Source organism: Oryza sativa, chromosome 10 (assembly GCF_034140825.1).
Source record: "Oryza sativa Japonica Group chromosome 10, ASM3414082v1".
In the NCBI taxonomy this organism is placed as follows: domain Eukaryota; kingdom Viridiplantae; phylum Streptophyta; class Magnoliopsida; order Poales; family Poaceae; genus Oryza; species Oryza sativa.
Window position 1 is genome coordinate 3,020,254 of NC_089044.1, and position 20,748 is coordinate 3,041,001.

General features: G+C 40.0%; 3 protein-coding genes across 3 annotated transcripts; 1 reads left to right on the top strand and 2 right to left on the bottom strand.

The window, feature by feature from the left end:
• The first annotated feature begins 1,820 nt into the window (after positions 1–1,820).
• On the top strand, positions 1,821–4,464 carry LOC9272546 (uncharacterized). Its single transcript, XM_015759096.3, has 3 exons — positions 1,821–1,934; positions 2,021–2,172; positions 4,072–4,464. Exons 1-3 carry the CDS (start codon positions 1,853–1,855, stop codon positions 4,150–4,152), a joined length of 315 nt encoding a protein of 104 aa, XP_015614582.1. The 5' UTR covers positions 1,821–1,852; the 3' UTR covers positions 4,153–4,464.
• A 1,278-nt stretch (positions 4,465–5,742) lies between these two features.
• LOC4348119 (uncharacterized) lies at positions 5,743–7,764 on the bottom strand. Its single transcript, XM_015759089.3, has 2 exons — positions 7,441–7,764; positions 5,743–6,466 (listed from the first exon to the last, which is right to left on the bottom strand). Exons 1-2 carry the CDS (start codon positions 7,583–7,585, stop codon positions 6,021–6,023), a joined length of 591 nt encoding a protein of 196 aa, XP_015614575.1. The 5' UTR covers positions 7,586–7,764; the 3' UTR covers positions 5,743–6,020.
• An 11,580-nt stretch (positions 7,765–19,344) lies between these two features.
• Positions 19,345–20,487, bottom strand: LOC4348120 (proline-rich protein 4). Its single transcript, XM_015759083.3, has 2 exons — positions 20,207–20,487; positions 19,345–20,092 (listed from the first exon to the last, which is right to left on the bottom strand). The coding sequence occupies exons 1-2, from the start codon at positions 20,358–20,360 to the stop codon at positions 19,572–19,574; spliced, it is 675 nt and encodes a 224-aa protein (XP_015614569.1). The 5' UTR covers positions 20,361–20,487; the 3' UTR covers positions 19,345–19,571.
• Positions 20,488–20,748: the final 261 nt, after the last annotated feature.

A 20,748-nucleotide genomic window follows, 5' to 3' on the forward strand; every position in this document is an offset into this window, starting at 1 on the left:
TCCCTCCCCACGGCGGCAGTGAGGTGGCGACGACAAGAGACCGGCGACGGCACGAATTTTTTTTTTTTGCATGTTTCCTGATGAATGTTGTGATGTTTGATTTGTGTACATTTGTTCTGTGCATGTTGTGATGTTTGATCTGTGTACATTTGTGCTAATGATAATTTTGTATTGTGTTTGAATTTGGAAATGAGTAGCCAAATGGATTTTTGCTGGCCTTTGCTTTGTGACGACTGCAAATTCCGCCAGCGAAAATCCAAAATGGCCGCCACTAAAAAGTTTTCGTAGTAGTGTAGTAAAGTCATAGCAATGACGAGGAGCGTGGCCACTCCATGACGCTCTCTATCTTTTCCTTCCCGAGCCACGTGGGCGCCCGGTGGCAAATTAAAGCTTGGCCCAAGCGGTGAGGCGGTGCGTGCAGAGGAGGCACTTGGCGATGTCTGCCATCCATCTCCTTCATTGATGTCGCCTTGCTTTTGCTAGCTGCCATCTGTTGAAAAGACGGTGGGGAATCCTATCGGCTTCTCCTAACTGCCGCATAAGGGAGGAGTGGAGAAATAAACAGAGAAGAGCGAAGGAGGAAAAGGAAGGGACAACTGGCGGGCCTCACATGCGGACTTAGTCGGTTAGACTAGGTTAATGTGCCACATGAGAAAAACTACTCTCAAAACCAAGTGAAATTACACCAATTTTAATAGTTGGGGTGTTAAGATATCTAATATTACATTTTAAGGATACAAATTAGATTGGACCTATATTTAGGGAGTCAAAGTGGACTTGTTTCATTCGCTGCCCTACAACTGCTACTGCATGCACGTTAGCTAGCTTCTCAACACAAAGCAACCCAAGACCCGATTATCTTAACGTGGCCCAACTCCTGCTCTTCTTCCTTTTCTTTTCTCAATTATTTCAGGGTCACATAGTACCTCTCCATTTAAAAAAACCACCCCTCCCAACATCAGTGTTTTTTTTAGCGAAAATCGGTCCACTAGGAAAAGCCGAATAATTTCTATACTGATACTAGTATAATAGGAGTCATATCCTCCTCTTTCCCTCACCATAGTATATACCTCCTCCTAGTGTACGAACTCGGCGATTAGGAGCGATGGCCGCTTTGATTTGTGGAGAAGGAGATTTAAGGAGAGGAGAATGAGTGATTTTTTTTGGAAGAGTTTGGGGCTTCTGTTTGGGACCAAAAGCTCAACATGCATTGAGACACATCACCCTTTAAAACTTAACCATTGGATCATTTTTGAAACGCACATGTAGTTCATGACATCCGTTGGATTGTTTAGAACAGAAATGACTATCTCTTCCTGTAACTGAGAAATTAAAGTCTTTACTTATTTCTATTCATGACTTTAATATGTTAGCTTTTCATGCATGTGTCAATTTATTTGATAACCATAGTCCACAAAGGTTAAGACATTCATTACAAATGTATCATACTATTGTTATAGGTTCAATTTGAATTGGTAAAATATATTATTGTGATTAGAATGGCACCAACAATATTTAACAATGTTCTCATAATATTAAAGCGTTAGCGTAACTATTTATATAGGATTGGAAGTAGTACGGGACAACTGTTGGGCTATAATTTCCCTTTTTTTTAAAATATATCAGGGAGTAATTATATTTATGGCGCCCATAAATATATATATAGGCTAATGTTACAAACAAATTCCCATTTTTTCCCCTCAGCTTTGGGCTGAATTCCACCGAGGCAGCCCAGCCCACTCCAGAACGCCAGCCAGCCTGCCTGCCACATGGGGCCCATTTCTCAGATCACCTCGTCCACCTCGCGCCTCTCCAACGCCGCCGCCGCCGCCACCGCCAACCGCCGCACACCATGGCCCTCGCGTGTGCGTCTCATTTGCGCCGCCTCGGAGCCGGAGCTCCGGCGAGATCCTTCCACGCGCATCCGTACCAAGGTGGGTATACCCCCTCCCCGATTTTCTTCCGTGCTTTCTTTTCTTGGTGATTGAATTGGATTTGGAGCGTGATTCCTGCGCGGCAGCCAAGGTCGGCGTGGTGGAGTTCCTGAACGGGGTCGGGAAGGGGGTGGAGACGCACGCCGCCAAGGTGGAGGAGGCGGTCGGCGGCGACCTCCAGAGCCTCCTCCACGCCCGCACTCTGCGGCTCAAGAAGCTCGGCATCCCCTGCAAGCAGGTAATCTCCTTCAGTCGAGCCTCTTGGTTCATCTCTGTATGTGCAGATTGAGCAACGGATTGTGATTATGCTAGTTTCCTCTGCTATTCAGCATTTCGGAATGTGATTATATGTTTTGGTTAGATTTCGTTGTATGATGCTGCCGTTATTAGATGTCGTCGTTATTTTTGTTTCATAGAAGCGAACTGATCCATATGTGTGCTTATAACAATGGCTCGTTGTATTATGCCTACATTTTTGTTTGAGAAATTGTTGGATGCATGATTAAATTTTGAGCAAATTTCACAGAATCATATGCTTTGTGTTCCAAGTTGCACAAAAACCACAGGGGTTTCGGCACTCGGCACTTAACAACTATAAGTGTCGCTTTCTCAGGAATGTTTTTGTTATTTCATCTGAGTGGATTTCAACTTATTTTTAGTTAACAGATTAGCTAATGCTATGTAATTCGGCATGCTTTGAGGTTAACGTTTTCTGATGGTAATTTTGTCTGTGTGTTATCTAACTCTTGGCTTTGAACGAATCAGTATTGTACTAGGTTGCTTATTTCTCTCTAGACTGCTCTGGATAAGCATTTGACCATGGAAACCCTTATGTTTTAAAACTAAACTTTTTTCTTTTGATTAATAAGCTATGTCAGTGTTAATGTTTTTTCTAAAGGAATATAGATAAGTGTTATGTGGATAATTTTCTTTTGTTTGGTCAAGTTTCAGCATCCAAGTAGTGAAAGTTAAGTAATTCTGGCATAGTCTCATACTTTGAACTTGAAGGGAACTTACCTCTCTGATCTGAGATGTTGATATATTACCCTTTTGTTATTGGGAATGACTTCAAGTGAATTACTCAACAGCGAGATGTGGTATTCCGAACCATGTTTTTCGTAGAGCGATACATTTTTACTTAATTAAGCTATGAAATTAATCAATTTTTTAATGCTTTTTTAGATGCCTTAGTGAATTTGACAATGCTAAGGTGTCTAGAATTTGATGTGCAAAATAACACAAATTTTCCTTCAAGACAATTGTAATATTTGGATGCCAAGAAAGTTCCATGGTTTTGCATTGTACTTAGGCTGGATTCTTGGTTGTGAAATATACAATTTGAGTTTTACATGATATTCTGAAGTGAACACACATGTGGCTTATGACCTGCATGCTGAAGGAAATATTCAGTTCCTTTTGTTAAGTAATGGGAACCTGATCCCATTTTGCAGACAATGTGAAGACATTGGCTAACTAGTAACTGTATACAAATTTGGAGATGAGTTAGACATCTCCTTGCCATGTTTGTCTCCCTCCCGATCTCTGTTTTTACCGTTTCTTATTCTTCCTTTCTTCCTTGAGTTTCTTCTCTCTCCAATTTGTATTTGTCCAGTTAAGGATGATCTTGGCTGTCTGCTGTTAATGCATTGTTTGGAAACTTACTATGTTTCCTTTAGAAAGCAGTCAAATCAAATATAGTACGTCCCTTTTTTTAATACCTTAAGCCAATCCCTTTGAATTATTTGCTGCCAGCATATTGAGACTGGAATCTTCATTAGCATGTCATGATGTTTTCTAGGAAATAGAACACCTTTGTAGGTTTGTCGGTAATATTGCTTCTCCTAACCTACAGCACAAGCATATTTTTTTATTATTTAAATCTCAAGTAAAACTCTGAACATTGCTACTAATATTGAGGTTGATCACCCGCCCAGGAACTTAAAAGGTAGGGTGCTCACCTAAGCTAGTCGATACTTGTAACATGGTTGTGGATTAGGCTGGTGGAATCATCTTGATAACAGTATCTTTATTTATCAACTATTTTTTATCTGTTCTGAGTTCCTTGTTGAGGTATGTGAAAATAATTTTTAGGGGATCTATTAAGTTCTCTTATTTCTCTTTTATACTTGTGATGCAGAGGAAATTAATTTTGAGTTTCGCTCACAAGTATCGTCTTGGTCTTTGGAAGCCCCAAGCAGAATCCAAGAAAACACAGTGAAGTTGATTTGTATTGAAGTGGACCACTTTGAAAACTGTTTGCTATCATTATACTTACCTGGGAAAATGCAACGAAAGTTAGTTTCTAATTTCCCCTAGAATTATTGGTAGTGCTGGACTTGAGAATTTGTCAGATATTGAGTTGTAGTGTAATAGTAGTTTCTATTCAGCCGTCTGAAAATGTGCCTATGCTTTATAGCAACCCTTGCATGGAATCTGAAAGTTCCAATCTTATGCCTTTTTAGTACTTTGTTTTAATGTTTTTCACTTGTGCGAAAATAATAAAGTTTAAGCTAGCAATATGTCCTACCAATAGTAGATGCTTTTTACTGTTAGGTTAAACTATTATTATTTGTGTTAAGGTATTTCGTTTCTTGTTTGTACATCTCAGTTTGTCGGGTTGTAAAATACCATGTGGAGTATGGAGAGAAACATTCAGGCTATATGATTTTTCCCCTCTTCAACATGTTTTATGCCGAAGTGATAGACTTTTTCTTTTTCCTGTTATAAGCGGTGCACATTTGCACATATGAGCACAGCCCAATAGGATTGGCCCAAGGGTTTGAACTGGGCTACGGTTGGGTTGGGTTGAGTGGTGGGCTGGTTAGCTACGCTATTACACCCTCTACCTCTGTAAGGCTCAGGGGAGAATAGCTAATATGGTCCCTAAAGTTTCGCTCCTAGGTCATTTTAGTCCTTAATCTTTCATATTGTCTAAACAAGTCCTTTAAATTTGTCATGTGAGCTAATATAGTCCTTGGTCCCACCAAAATCGCCACATGGACATGCCATGTCACCTTCCTATGCAAAATCTTTATGATTTGTCCAATTTACCCTTATGCATAGGAAAATAAAAAACAAAAGGAAAAAGTTAAAAAAAATATATGGTATATGTAAGAGTAAAAATATACCTCAAAAGGGTGAAAAAAGAAGTATTTTTTTTCCTATGGTTATGTCTAATTCACCCTTATATTTATTTTTCTATGATATATGTAAGGCTAAATTAGACAATTCATCATAGATTTTGTATGAATAATGACATGGCATATCCATAGGATGATTTTGGTGGATCCAAGGACTATTCTAGGCCTTATGACAAAGGTTAAGGATTTCTTTGAACCATTTAAAAAGTTAGAGACTAAACTGATCCTACAGAGAAAGTTTAGTGATAAAGTAGCTATTCTCCCTAAGGCTCAGCAAGAAACAAGAAACAGCTTAGAACAATCCTCATGTACAGTATAATCAGGAAATATCTAAACTTTTGGGTTTACTAGTAAGTCCTTGTAGGAAGTGCATCTAGCAAAAATATCTTGAATATGTATTAATTTAGTGGAAATTTGTTCAAGTTGACCTTAAATCAGCTGGATTAGAAAATTTCATGGAAATTACGATTTCCCCTTTTCGTCCCAGGAATTGTACCTCTTATGCAATTCTGGAAGTTAATAGGGCCAAGTTGAGTCTTTGTATAGCAACGTACGACCATAGTAATTAAACACATCCTAGTGCATAATATTAGAATGTCTTTAATTCGGTTCTAGATTGGGTGAATACTAATTTATGGGATCTTATTACGAAGTGGAAAGAACACAAATACACAAATAAATATCATATTAATTAAATTAATTCCAACAAACAAGCAAACGAATCCTGAGACAAATCTACCTGATACTAACACACCTGTATTGACTCAAACCTCACAAATCAACCTGAAACCTTATTCGATCGACCCAAGAAACTCAAAATCAACTAACACAAAGCTGTCTGCGCTACTCCAACCTTGACAACAATATATCATAATGGCATTAAGCTAACGCAGAGCAGAAATTTAAAAAGAATCATAATAATGTGTGAGCTCGATCGACGGCTCAATTAGTTCCTCGCCGGCGGGTGGTACGGGCTCGGTGTTCCGTACGTCGGCGTCGGCTTAGGGTGCGGCGGCTGGTCGGGGTGCGGCTTGGGCGCTGGCTTGGTCGACGGTGCGGCGGGCGCCGGCTTGTTGTGGTGGAAGTGGTCGAAGAAGTGCTTCTTGATGGGCTCGCAGATGGTCGCCGACGCGCACACCGGCGACACATAGTGGGTCTTGCCGGCGACGGCGACGAAGGTGCGCTCCGACAGCTGCATGACCCTCGACGGCTCCTGCCCCGGGCACGCCGCGTTGTTATGCGCCGCGCTGTGGAGTTGCGCCACGCAGTCGGCCCCGCGGAGGTCGGCGGCGAGCGGCACACGGAAAGCGCCGGCGCCGTCGAGCTTCCCGGCTGCCTTCGTCTCGTACTCGCCGTCGGCGCCGTTCTTGCACTTGATCGCCACACGGAGACCTGCGCGCAAATATATATATAAATCTCACTTAATGTACAGTTTACTCCTCTATTCAATGAAATTGGCAGCTTGCCTTTTCTAAAAAAAAAAACAATGGCAAATCAAATAAGATAGGTAGGCTGTATTGATTTAATAATCCTAAGCTGAATTTAATAAACTAACAATAGAACAAACAAATAATCCTAAGCTGAATCAAACAGGGCCTTAATAAGCTAACAATTGAACAATGATAGAAGATGCATTGCTTAGCGGGACAAATTGATATTATATATTATTATTTGAAAATGTTTAGAATACTAAGAAAATAGTGATAATCAAACAGGGCCTTAATAAGCTAACAATAGAACAATGATAGAAGATGCATTGATTAGAGGGACAAATTGATATTATATATTATTATTTGAAAATGTTTGGAATACTAAGAAAATAGTGAGAAAACCTGCGTTCAAATGGATTCGAACCAGCACGCTTCTCCTGGCAGCTCCCTGCCAGCTGAGATATGTGCTGTCCTCGATATTATATATTATATATTATTATAAATGTACTTTCTTCTTCCTTAACGTAGTGTAGTTTTGATATAAGAATTTGTCCATAAAAGAGTATAATATTACATTGGTCCACTAGATCTTTTTAATACTATTATATATATTTTTCTCTTTTTTAACCATTGACCCAATAAAACTCCCTCCTAATTATTTTCTCACCCCTTCTCGTTTTTTCCCTGTATTAATAAAAGGACATAATAATCTTATAACTTTTCCTTAAGATGTGTGTGTTTGACTAGTTAAAATTATACTTATCTAGACATGGAGTGAGTAATAAATAATTTAGAATAAGTTACCTAGGTAATGCTAAGTAATGCTGATGTATAATTTTTTCAAAAGAAATTACAATTTTAAAAACATGGCACGAATAATTCGTACATAAAAAATAATCCGAAAAAGAACGGGGACACGATCTAATCATCACGCACCCTTGAAGGCGGCCTTGGCCTTCATGTTCTTCCTGGTGCAGTCGCCGCACTTGGCGAGGCCGACGACGACCGACGCCGCCTCGCCATGGGCGGCGACCGCCATGAGGACTGCGAGGAGAGCTAGCACTCTACCTGCTGCAGCCATTGCTGGACTGTGTGGAGAGATGGAAAGAGTAGCTATCTGATCGAGCTAGGTGAGTGAGGTGATGGATGAAGAAGATGGTTTGGAGATGCATGGGTTTATATAGGCTTCATCGATCGATCGATCGATCGCCTGCTAGCTGCAACTGTGTGCATGGATGTTGATAAATTGAATTGATGATACAGCTCACTTGATCTGCGGGCGGTGAAAGGTACAGAGTACGTAGATCTGTAGATCGATGGAGCTGCCAACTTTCGCGCCGAATTCACTGCTTGTCATCAATGCTGGATCCGTGGATCGTAGTGAATTATAGTGAGTAAAATTAAAATTATGAAGCGAAAAATTCTCCAGTTTCTTCTTGTACTAGAACGAAAGCATATGGAATGTGGTTCTTCTCTGACATGATAGGCAGCTAGCTTGACTTTAGGGAGATGTACAGTCGATCAGTGTACTGGTCAGGGTTCGCAAATCACACTTTGGTGGGTCCCGGTAGAATTGTGGCTAATTAAGCTAATCTTTGATTTTTCCTTTTTAGAAACATACTATAAACACAAGATGCGCACACACACTCTCTCATTTGAGAAAACGAACCGACATAACTTAAAATTGACGAAGTTTCAATAGACACCTCACAATCAACGAGTACGATGTCACGTACAAATAAAATTCGGGTGGATTGATTACACTATAAAGAACATAACCAATTGAGTTATACTCACCCCATAATCTTTGAATTTAGCCAAAAGTTATTACGAGTAAATTTAGCTAAAATATGTTCAAATCTCAATTTCAAAAATATTATTTATTTGCTTCGAACTTTCAAAAATTTTGGGATTTGGTCCCCCCGAAATTGCCAACTGTACCATTGGTGAGACTAATTGATAGCACAATAATGACGGATACGTACGTACGTATACATCAGAAGATCAGTACAGGTAGATTACTTTAATTCGTCTACACAAAGAAATATTTCTTTTATGGCGAATGAAACCTAATATCTTTAGTAATAAAAAGGGCGTAAATTATGCTCACGATATAAGATTTAATAGCTACGTGCGATCCATCAAAAACTTTTTTAAAAAAAGCGTACTGATATAATAACTTGACTAGTGCGATGATAAAATGTGGTACAAAATTATTTTGCATACGTAAGAATTCAACCTCGGCAAGGAAGCACGTGCAATGGTTCCCTTTGGCAGAGCTATACAGGAATGCACAACTTACCTATCGAAATAAATGTACTCACTAGACTGGTCCATATCATCTCTGACAGGCTCAAATGGTCATTTGTGATGGGTACTATCCTCGTTAGAGATAAGTGGTTAGTGGTAAGTCCACCTCACCTCTGACAGGTGAAGGCCCATCACCGGTAACTATCTCCTAAACAGCTCCTAAGTTCTGGCCCGTCATTGGATGCTATCTCTCAAACGACTCTTTTAAGTTCTAGCCCGTATTTGGTAACTATATCTCAAACGGCTCCTAAGTTCTAGCCGATGGCCACCCTGAGCTTGGGGGCCGCCGGATCTGGCTGCCCAAAGCACGGGAGCCACCGCGAAGATGGAGATTATGGCGGATGTTATGAAAATAAATGCACAACGGAGACACGAATTTTACATGGAAAAACCCTTGCGGGAGAAAACCACGGGCGCCGACCGGCAATGATCACTATAGAGGAATTGGATACAAACGCAGGGGATACATTGCGCTGTCACACCCTCTCCGTGCAGCTTACAAGGGATATATATAGGAGAAATCTAGGAGTCCTAGTGGGGAAAGACTTAGAGTCATACTAGGAAACTAATCCTATAAAGGAGAGTCCTATTAGATAACTAATCCGAATATATTGTGGGTCCAAAATTCGGATCACATATTTAACAATCTCCACCTTGATACGAATTTCCCTTGTTGCATAAAAATCTTCAATCTCCAAACAACCTCATGATGATAAAATCAATGTGCGCCAAATAGTCACTTGGACTATAATCATAACACCCTTGATCCAGAAGAGGCATTGGGAATAGATCCTGAATCTACTAGTATAAACCGGTGTGAACCTAGCAGAGACGCGAAACTAATGCACAAACTTCAAACTCGCCATGGGAATAACATCCTGAATCTGCTGGCATTAATTTATGGAATCCTAGTAGAAACGCGAAACTGATGTGCTCAAAACGAAGTACTTAGATCTCCACATCTCCCTATAACCTTCTGATATACTGGGCAAACGGACATAGCAATTCCGCCGGAAATTTGACCATCTCCACGTGATTTGGACAGCAACCTTGCAGCTCCCTCTCGACGACTTTGCTTGTGTGTCCTGAAATATGTATGCGCAGCTGATAAACTGGTCACGACAGTATTAGCTCCTCCTCCATGAAAGATGTGCCAACTTGCAACCTCACTTGCCATAACAAGAATATTACATCTCAATCCAGAAGCAGTAGATCAAACTTCAAACTCGCCTTAAAAATAAAATCCTGAATCTGCTGGTACAATTTGTCAAACCCTAGCAGAAACGCGAAACACTCTGGGTGCGTAAAACGAAGTTGATCTCCGTGCAGAAGCTCCTGGTAGACTGGCTTGTGAATATAGCAATCTGGAACGTGAATTTGTGTCCCCCTGAACAGAACCAAAACAATGCAAGGCTTAAATCCCTGGTGCGAAGGGCGTGTGCACGTAACAATTCCAACGTGAAATTTAATTCACATGAACAGAACCGAGAAGGCTGCTGAAGGCTTGGACTTTTCTCCTTCCTCGGGATGCGTGCGGAATAGATCAATGGCTTCAACCCTGCTGCTGCTTCTGATTTTCTCCTGCGTTGCTTGATGGACGTGATTCAGATCGATGTGTTGGAGCACCTGCTTAAATCGATCTGGTCGACACCGCTTCGGGTTTGCTTCACCGGTGATTCAATCTCACCGAATTGATTTCTGCGACGATGACGACGCGTTGCTGCTGTGGCCGATTCTCCGCGACGTGCGCTGCTGCTCCTTCCCCGGCGGCATCGACGACGAGGCCAATCAGATCGATACTCCGATCCGAAAAATCACACCGGTGGCTGTGTGATTAGTAGATCGATCCCTAATGCTATAAAAATAGATGCACAACGGAGACACGAATTTTATATGGAAAAACCCTTGTGGGAAAAAACCACGGGCGCCGACCAGCAATGATCACTATAGAGGAATTGGATACAAACGCAGGGGATACATTGGGTTGTCGCACCCTCCCCGTGCGGCTTACAAGGGATATATATATGAGAAATCTAGAAGTCCTAGTGGGGGAAAGACTTAGAGTCATACTAGGAAACTAATCCTATAAAATAGAGTCCTATTAGATAACTAATCCAAATATATTGTGGATCTAAAATTCGGATCACACATTTAACAGCGGAGGTGGAGAAGACGAGGTCGGCGAGCTCTCGGCCCTCCACCCAGCCTCATCCTTCACCCAGTGCGCCTCCCTCCTCATCTCCCCTTCTGGTGATGATGAGCTAGGCAGATTTGGACTTCTCGCCCTCCGCTTCAATCTTTGTCTTCCCCTCCACCACCAAGCAGTGCAGCCTTCACCCCGAGTTCCCGTAGGTGCCGGCGCGGCCTCCGACCCTACGCACCTGCAGGCTCTGGTTTTGTCCCAAATCTACTGCCGCCTCCACCTTCGACCACGACCTCCCACCGATGCCGACGCCAATGCCATCACCGCCTTCGGCTCCGTGCACCTGCCGGCACCGCCTTCGTAAACATCGTCATCCGCTAACTCCACAGGATGATGACAGGAAGAGAGTGGGCTGAGAGTTCGAGAGTTCGAGAGAGAGATGAGAGGTCAAGAAAGAGATCGAAAGAGAAAGGGTGGAGAGAGATTAAAAATGAATTTATCATTGGTGGCTTCTATTAGTGACAGGGTGAAAAAAAACCTTTGGAGATTGACTTTTCATCTTTAACGGGTTAGATAGACAACATGTATAGAGCTGAAAGTTAAACTTGCCACTAACGGCCATAGTACTAACCTGTCACAGGTTACAGGTCACTTGTGACGAGCCTATATGCGGGCTCGTCAGAGGTGTTGTCTGTCGGGCGCACATATAGACCCGTCACAAAAACCACTTACCTATGCTGGGCTGCATGCATCCTCACTGTTTTTCTTTTTGATGAGGGGGGGGGGGAGGGGATTTTAGTCCCGGTTCGCAACCCAAAATATTGGGCCCACTGAATCTTATTGTTTTTTAGGTTGACTGGATTGTCACATAAGCGACATGTAGATTAAAGTCGCTCTGGATTGAGTTAGGGGGTTATTTGTTCGGTATGAAAAGTTTGGGGTGTAGAATATTTGGTTTTGTAGCTTATGGGGTAATTCATACTAGCTTAATAGTTCAGGAGGTAATTCATACTTTTTCCTTGTATAAAAGCCCAAATAACTAAATAATTAAATAATGTCTTTATAATGCAACATAATTTCTGTGATAAATATGAAAAATCGAATTATGCTCTTATGGTTATGTAATTAATTAAGGATTTAAGGAGGTACGGTTTGTGGTATCTGTGGGTCAGTTTATATATAGATCGATCAGGTCATATTCTTGGATCTATTTTCTACCAAAGTCATTTATTTGTACCTTTGTATTTATATACTCTAGTTGTAACAGCCTTTTACATACCTGGTCACCTTTTCTTGTGGTGGTCACATCTCCCTAGCCTAAATCAATAAGCTGGCAGACGCACAACGCCACAAGATCCTCAGTACTATCACCCACATGTATGGATCTACTCCTAGCAAATGGTTTTGAAGTTTTTTTTACGCAATCCATGCGTGTCTGCCGAAGGAAGATGAGTTCTAGCCATTAATCGATCCCTCAAGGGAATGATATGTGTATTTTCTTTCTCAAATGTAATGCAAACTGTTACGATATTTTTTTACAAAACTAGAAAGGTAGCCCGCGCATATGCGCGGGCATCTTATTTAATATGCATGAAACTTTATTACGGATGTCCATGTGTGGGTGGCTTTCTATCAAAAATATTCTTTTACTTTATCCTAAACTAAAATTGAACTTACTTAATGTACTTTGAATGATGGTTATGATTTTTCTTCTAATTACCCTTGCAACATATAAATTCTGAACTAAAATTACTTTAAACCGTGTAGTTTTTAATTAATAATAAAATTTTGTGTCGAAACAATAGATGTGTTTACTATGAATGTCCATTTTTTTTTGTTAGATTCTGTTTGAAATTTTAGATATATTCATTTTATTAGTCCTATCAAAATGTTTGAATATTTCTATTTAAGATGGGTTTTGAGCCCAGCAAAAAAATTTAGTATTAGATAAATTTTGTTCAATTTTCATTTCATTTCTTTTCATCTTCATCTTTTATTTTTTGTGGGAAATTCCACTCTATGAGGCATCCTTAAAATGCTTTGATATCTACAATTTGGGATGAAAATATAACTGGGTTTATCCTGCAACCTGGCACGGGGTAAAGACATCTGTTCTAAATTATATCTCTCTAATTAAGTAAGAAAATTTAAAATAGAGGTCGTAGTATTTTTTTTGGCAAATTACCACTAAATTGGAGTGTCATGTAACAAAAACATGTTTATTGTTCTATGCTAGATGTCAGGAATTCACGATGTACCGGAGCAAGTTTTACAAAAAAAAAAGAAAGAAATATACATGATCTTTTAATTACTATCTAAAATTGCCCTTTATATTCCTATGGAAACATCATGGTTGTTTCGCTGTTAAGATTCCACCAATGTTCTTAGTACGATCGGTATGTTCAACTGACCACGTGACTTCATAGAGCACATATATAATTTAGATGCTATGATTATTTTAAGATTATTTATTTATCTCTAAAAAGATCATTTATTGATAAAAGCATCAACATCAAATTGTATGGATGAATAGCTCCTATATACATGTTGAGCAAAAAATATTTAAGTCGATAGAAAGTCGTTAGATGTCTAACGGGATATAGGTAATGGGTCTACCAGTTTTGTGAAAAATTAAGGTGCGATATTTTTTATTTTTAGTGAGAAATTTTAGTATTTTCTTATACTTAGTGGAGGCCTCAATATGGATGCGGGTTGTAGATTGTAACTTTTTTGTTAGCATTTAAATATAGTCAATATGGTTATTAAATTATTGATTTCACTTAACAAATAATGTGATAGTTCAAACATATCATAAGAGACATATGGTGGCTATACCTAATAGGTGGAGGTTCGTTTGTGGTCTTCTCTTTGCCCACTAAGATAATTTTAATTTTAATTGTCAAGAAATAAAAAAAATATAGAAAAGTAACACACCGCACACGGGGGATGGGAATGGAGAGGGAGGGTTGGGATGTTTTTTTTCTTAAAAAAAGATTGATCTAACAACCTAAATTAATGTGTTCCGATGGTCGAATGTTTTATTTTTTTCTCGGATTTATTAGGATTTTCTATAATTTAAGCGGGACAAATAGTAGCTTAGCATAGCGTTTATGTGCTTTAATGTCTATAGGGATGGAGTGGAAGGGAAGAAAGTTTGGGATGTTGTTTTTTCGAAAAGAAAAAAAATAATAACGACGTAAAATAATGTGTCCATTGATTTAAGTGGATACCAGTGATTGAATGTTTCTATAATTTAGAGTGCCACACAACGGTTTAGAAATATTTATAGGATGTTTAATGGATTTTAATGCATATGATGTCTATTTGTGGGTTTTTTTCCCATGAAGATAATTTTAATTTTAATTGTGATATGCTTTCACATGGAAAACTGTATGTATTATAAATAAGATGAAAGGATCAGATTAAATTCATTTAGAAATGGTAGTTTTAATCTTGGCCTGGGTAGTTAATAGCCTTAAATTCATTATTTAAGATGAGGAGATGAGGAGCAGGAACCGCAGGATGGATGGATGATATATATATATATATATATATATATATATATATATATATATATATATATATATATATATATATATATATATATATATATATATATATATATATATATATATATATATATATATATATATATATATTGTTGAAATTGAGTATATACCCAATTCAAATGAGTATGAAACTTTTTCAATTACTTAGGTATTAACATTAACTACTTTACTAACTAGTTCAAAGCAATTTTGAACTGAATTTTAACTTGTTTTTGTTAGATTTTGATTATAGGTATATAGCATCCATACATATAATTAGATATGTATGTAATCATGGACTGTGAAATAAAGTTAAATTTGAGTTGTTTTGTTGATAGGTATAAGTATGAATCGAATTATTATAACTAGGTATATACTCACAATTTGAAAATTTTAAAAAAATTGAGTGATTTTGTGCATTAGATAGCATGGTGCCCGGGCACTATGGTGCCCCATATGAGTGCGTATATATATATCAGGTTGAATGCTCCATCAAGCGACCATTGATGATCCTATTCATTGTTAATTTTTCTTCCAGTTATATTCTGATTTGCATTCTTGGTCTGGGCTATGATCAAGTAACGGTAGTAGCGTATTGGCCGCTGGTGCCGAAGGAACCGATATCACATGCGAGATTATTTAATTATCTCCGAGGACGAACATACCCTTTCTAATTGATTTTCAAACTGTTAAGCACCTTCTAATCTTAGACTTATCTTTAAAATTCGTGCAGTTTTTTTAGTGGGAGAGCGAAGCGCATCTCGATAAGAAAACAGAGAAATGGCATAAAAATCATTACGTGCGGGGACGGTGGGAGGATCTAACGGTGTTAAATAATGGGTCCACCGATTTAAATGAAAATCAATGGTTAGATTTCTCTATTTTATTAGAGTGCCACGTGGCGACTTGAGAGTATTTATAGAGTGCCATGTGGCGGCTTGAGAGTGTTTGTAGAAAGTTTAATGGACTTTTAGTATATAATAAATAGATTTGGTACTCCCTCCTTCCATTTATATATGAAATTGGTTATATGACGTTGCTTAGTTCAAACCAATATCATATATAAGGGCATGTACAATGGTTATCAATAGTGCTCTCTTAGCGTTGCTAATTAGTAATACTTGTTAACATAGAAGAAAGAGAAAGAGGGAGAGACAAACATCGTTGTTATGCATAACAACGTCTTAACAACGACTCTTAATTACTATAATATGGAAATATGGTTGCATGAGGGTAAAAAAATGGAAAGAATATTAACAAAAGGAATATTTTCTGAGTTAATGATTAAAGCCTTGTCGTCTTAACTACTGTAAAGACACGGTCTCTAAATAATCTTATATTGTTTAAGAGACCATACTCGTCTTTACTATTGAATATGCCCTAAATGGAAGGAGGGAGTATATAATATAGAGGGTAGTTATCGATCTATCGCTTCACCAAAATTCAAGTTAACTTTGTCAGTTATATATTTAGTATTTTGCCGGTTTGTTTATATTTTACATGACAAAGAAAGGTTAGTTTCTTATGAAAGTAAATACTTTACAAAAGTGTCTAAGTATGCATTCGGATAAAGTGGTTGGGATCTCCTCCTCTGTGCACGTAAAACCGGGTAGCTTATTAACGTATGACTAATTAATTATTAACTAGAAAAACTTGTAAAATAGATAATTTCAATGGATTAATATACTATTTAGCAATTCGAAAAGCGTGCTATTGAAAAAAGACGGAATAAAGGATGAGAACAGGCCTAGTTTCTACTACTTCCTAAGGCGGCCTAAAGCAGTTTTATCTTGTGTACATCGCGATAGATATAACCATGCATGAAAGAAAACATAAATTCGCATGAATTAACACACAATATCTTGTCTGTCAGATTCGCTGTCCATGTTCATGAATTTATTATCCATCAAGATGTAGCAGTGCGTTTTTGTTGTCCTTGATTTCCAGCTTTGGGATCATCGGTTCAAATTGCCTCTACCCTGTTAGCTAGGCTGTGAGTATATATAGTTAGATCTTACTTGTTTCGAATGTCATAGGTGGTTCTTACCTGTTTCTAATGAAATATATATATAACGAAGAGGGATCTATTTAGACCTGTCTCTAATAAATACAGAGTATATATTGTAGTTACCATTCCAATGCAAATTAGTTTGAATCTCCCACTCATCTCTCGCAAAAATCATATTTTAATTAAACTGCTAGCCAAAAAATTATCATTCCTCTTCTTTTTCTTCCTATTTTTCGTCTCCTTGTCTCCTCGTCTCTCAACACTTACATCGCTTTAGTGAACACGCACATACATTCTAGTGATCACCCAAGTAGACATATCTCGTGTGGTTTTTCAAATGCAGGCTAGCTCTCCTACAATCTTGCCTAGTGAGATTTGGTGCTCACTTCATCAGCCTATGTGTTAGACTCTCCAATATAATAATGGGACCGATAAGTTAGCCTCACTTTGGATGCATCCCCCCTTTCTCTTCCGGTGGCGAGTACCCACCCCATCTATATCAGCCATTGCATGCATGAGAGCCGGTAAGGCCAACTCTAGAGCCATCGCATAGAAATATAGGAAGCTAGGAGGAGGGCGGGGTGGCTGCCTCTGTCACCGCCGTAGCACGGAAGCTAGGAGAGCCGTCTCCGGTGCCACCACACGGGAGCAGAGGCGAGGAGAGGAGGGGTGGGGTGGCTATATTTGTCTCATCATGCTCCTGCTCTTGCACACCTGATGCAGCCAAGATGGGCATGCAATGCTTATAAAACGATTTTCACATGCCCCATGCTCTTCTCACAGGGCGCCCCAAAAGTAAGTTCAATTGTGAGGATGGCTTAGGCCGCCTCAGGATTATCAACCGCTATCTATTTTGAAAGACGGGGCATTTTATTTCCACCAGCGGTTTTTCTATGGATTAAAAAAATCATTTTTAGAGGTGATAAAAATGGGGTAATATTTACAGGTTGTTCTCTTATGAAAAGAAGACAGGTAGATATCGCAATAACAAAATCAATTAATGTGCTACACCAAGGACATGCCACAAAAATTTTAGAGCAAAATTAATTTTCGCTATGAACTTCCAGGTCAAAAAAATTGATGGTGGACTTTGTCCATGATCAGCTTGGATGCGCAATCAGGAGCAGAAGAAACCAAGCTTGTTTTACCTCAATGAGGAGTAGGAGTGAAAATTTTTAAGCACATTGGAACACATTTGCATGGATTAAAATATGAAAAATTTGTGGGCCTTAATTTCTAGGAGCCTTTTCGGTCACCTACTTCACACTGCCTCAACGACGTGCTTGTATATATAGTATGGTGGAGGACCCCTATCATGTCCCGTCTTTAGAAATGGATTATCAGCGGAGGCTAATTCAAATCATCCGTTCTTAAACTAAACTCATGGGGTTGGTGGTTTGAATTTTCATCCGTCGGACGTACTTTTAAATTCGTGATAGGAGTGGTAAAATTTTTTTGTGCTCTAGCTTAGGGTCTGTTTGGCATAGCTCCAGCTCCAGATCCACCTCTTCTAGAGCTAGAGTCTAGCCTAGCTAGAGCTAGGTGGAGCTAGGTGGAGCTCTCTCACAAAATGAACTAGAGATGTGGAAGCTGGGTTTAGCTAGGCAGCTCCACAACTCCACTCCAGACCCAACTCCTAGAGTTAAATTTAGGGCCTGTTTGGCACAGCTCCAACTCCAGCTCTACCCCTTCTGGAGCTGGAGCTCAGCCAAACAGTTTCAGCTCCACCAAAACTGGGAGTGGAGTTGGGTGGAGCTCTCTCACAAAATAAACTAGAATTGTTAGGCAGCTCCACAACTCCACTCCAGACCCAACTCCTAGAGCTAAATTTAGGAGTTGGAACTGTACCAAACAGGGCCTTAGGAGTTGAGCTCTACAGCTCCAACTCCTAAATTTAATTCCATGAGTTGAGTCTGGAGTGGAGTTGTGGAGCTGACTAAGGGCCTGTTTGGCACAGCTCCAGCTCCACTCCTCCTGGAGCTGGAGCTCAGCCAAACAGTTTCAGCTCCACCAAAACTGGTAGTGGAGTCGGGTGGTGCTCTCTCACAAAATATACTAGAGTTATGGAGCTAGGTTTAGATAGCTCCACAACTCCACTCCATACTCAACTCCTGGAGTTAATTTTAGGAGTTGGAGCTGTACCAAACAGGCCCTAAACCCAGCTCCACAACTCTAGTATATTTTATGAGAGAGCTTCACCCAACTCCACTCCCAGTTTTGGTGGAGCTGAAACTGTTTGGCTGAGCTCCAGCTCCAGGAGGGGTGGAGCTGGAGCTGTGCCAAACAGGCCCTAAACGGGCTCTTAGTGATGGAGAATCGAAATTGTGCCACGGGGTACTTACAGGCGCACAACGGTAGCCCCCATTCCGCACACTGTTTTTTACTATATATATATACATTAAAGTTATGTTAATTTATAGAGAATTGACATATATATTATATACTACCTCCGTTTTTTAATAGATGACGCCGTTGACTTTTTCTCACATGTTTGACCATTCGTCTTATTCAAAAATTTTACGTAATTATAATTTATTTTGTTATGATTTGTTTTATCATTCATAGTATTTTAAGTGTGATTTATATCCTATACATTTGCATAAAATTTTTGAATAAGACGAATGGTCAAACATTTGAGAAAAAGTCAACGGCGTCATCTATTAAAAAACGGAGGGAGTATATTATAGTTATAATGTAATTACATTGTATACAATCGTATTGTAGTTACGTTCAAAAGTTTAAAGAGAGTTTTTTTTAACTGTATAGCTAGTCTCCAATTAGGGAACCACGTTAGACGATTTGCCAGGATCAGACAGTATTGTACCTTACAATTGAGATCAAACAAGTTGCACATATATTATGCACATCCCTGATTATATTAATTACTTGCTGATACCAAACAAATAGACACACACACACAAATTAAACTTGTGAGTAAAAGCTAATGCATCAAAGAAAACCATTATTCTGCAGACAAACTGACATGACAGGAAATCATATGCAACAACACCAAACGTACTAACCAAACGAACCATGCATGCATGCAAACTTCCATTGCTTAATTCGCCGGAGGGCTAGGGTTGTGGTACTCTGGCGCAGGCTGCGGCTTGGGCTCGGGCTTAGGCTCAGGCTTGGGTGGCACGGGCTTCTTGTGGAAGTGGTCGAAGAAGTGCTTCTCCTTCTTGTGGATGTGGTCGAGGAATGGGTGCTCCGGCTCAGGCTTGGGCTTGGGTGGCTCCGGCTTTGGCTCCGGCTTGGGTGGCACCGGCTTCTTGTGGAAGTGGTCTATGATCTTCTTCTTGATTGGGCCGCAGATGGTCACGGACGCGCACAACGCCGATCGGTAGTGGGTCTTGCCGGCGACGGCAGCAAAGGTGCCCTCCGACATTGGCACGATCTTGGATGGCTCCTGGCCGGGGCATGGCTCGTTGGTGGCGCTGTGGAGCTGAGCGATGCAGTCGGAGCTGTGGAGGTCGGCGTCAAGGGGGACGCTGAAGGCACCGGTGCCGTCGAGCTTTCCAGTGGCCTTGCTCTCGTACTCGCCGTTGCCGTTCTTGCACTTAATCGCCACCTGGAGGTCTGCACAAAAGAATTCCAAATAATATTGTCAATCACTTGTAATCAACTGTATCTTCCTCTCGATCGACGATGTAAATCAGCTCAATGATCAATTCCAAATAAATTGTTACGTACTCTTGAAAGCATCCTCAGCTTTCATGTTCTTCCGGGTGCAGTCGGCGCACTTGGCCGTGCCGACGACCACCGACGCCGCCTCTCCGCCGACGGCGACCGCCATCAAGACGGCACAAACGCCGAGGAGAACTAGTCCTCGAGGAGCACCTGCCATTGCTGATCAGCTAATCCTAGATAGCTCTGTGTAGCTAAATATTGCTGATGTGTAGAGATGGATGAAGTGAAAGGTGAGGCAACGCGTGGTTTATATAGGCATCGATGAATACAAACACAGCTTGCTTGCATTATTGATACATCAATCGATGGATCGACCAGCTAGCTATGAGCAATGCAAAAAGGGCCAATTTGGCGCCGAATTTGCAGATGGGCGAATTAAGGCCGTCCAAACTGAATGATTTGATCACGTACGTCCAATATAGTCGCCTCTGCAGCTTTACCTACGACATCATAATAATCTATCGATCGGTTGGTACGTATACGTAGGATCTACGCACCGCTTTATGCATGAATGAATCATAACAATAATTAAGTACAATAATCGA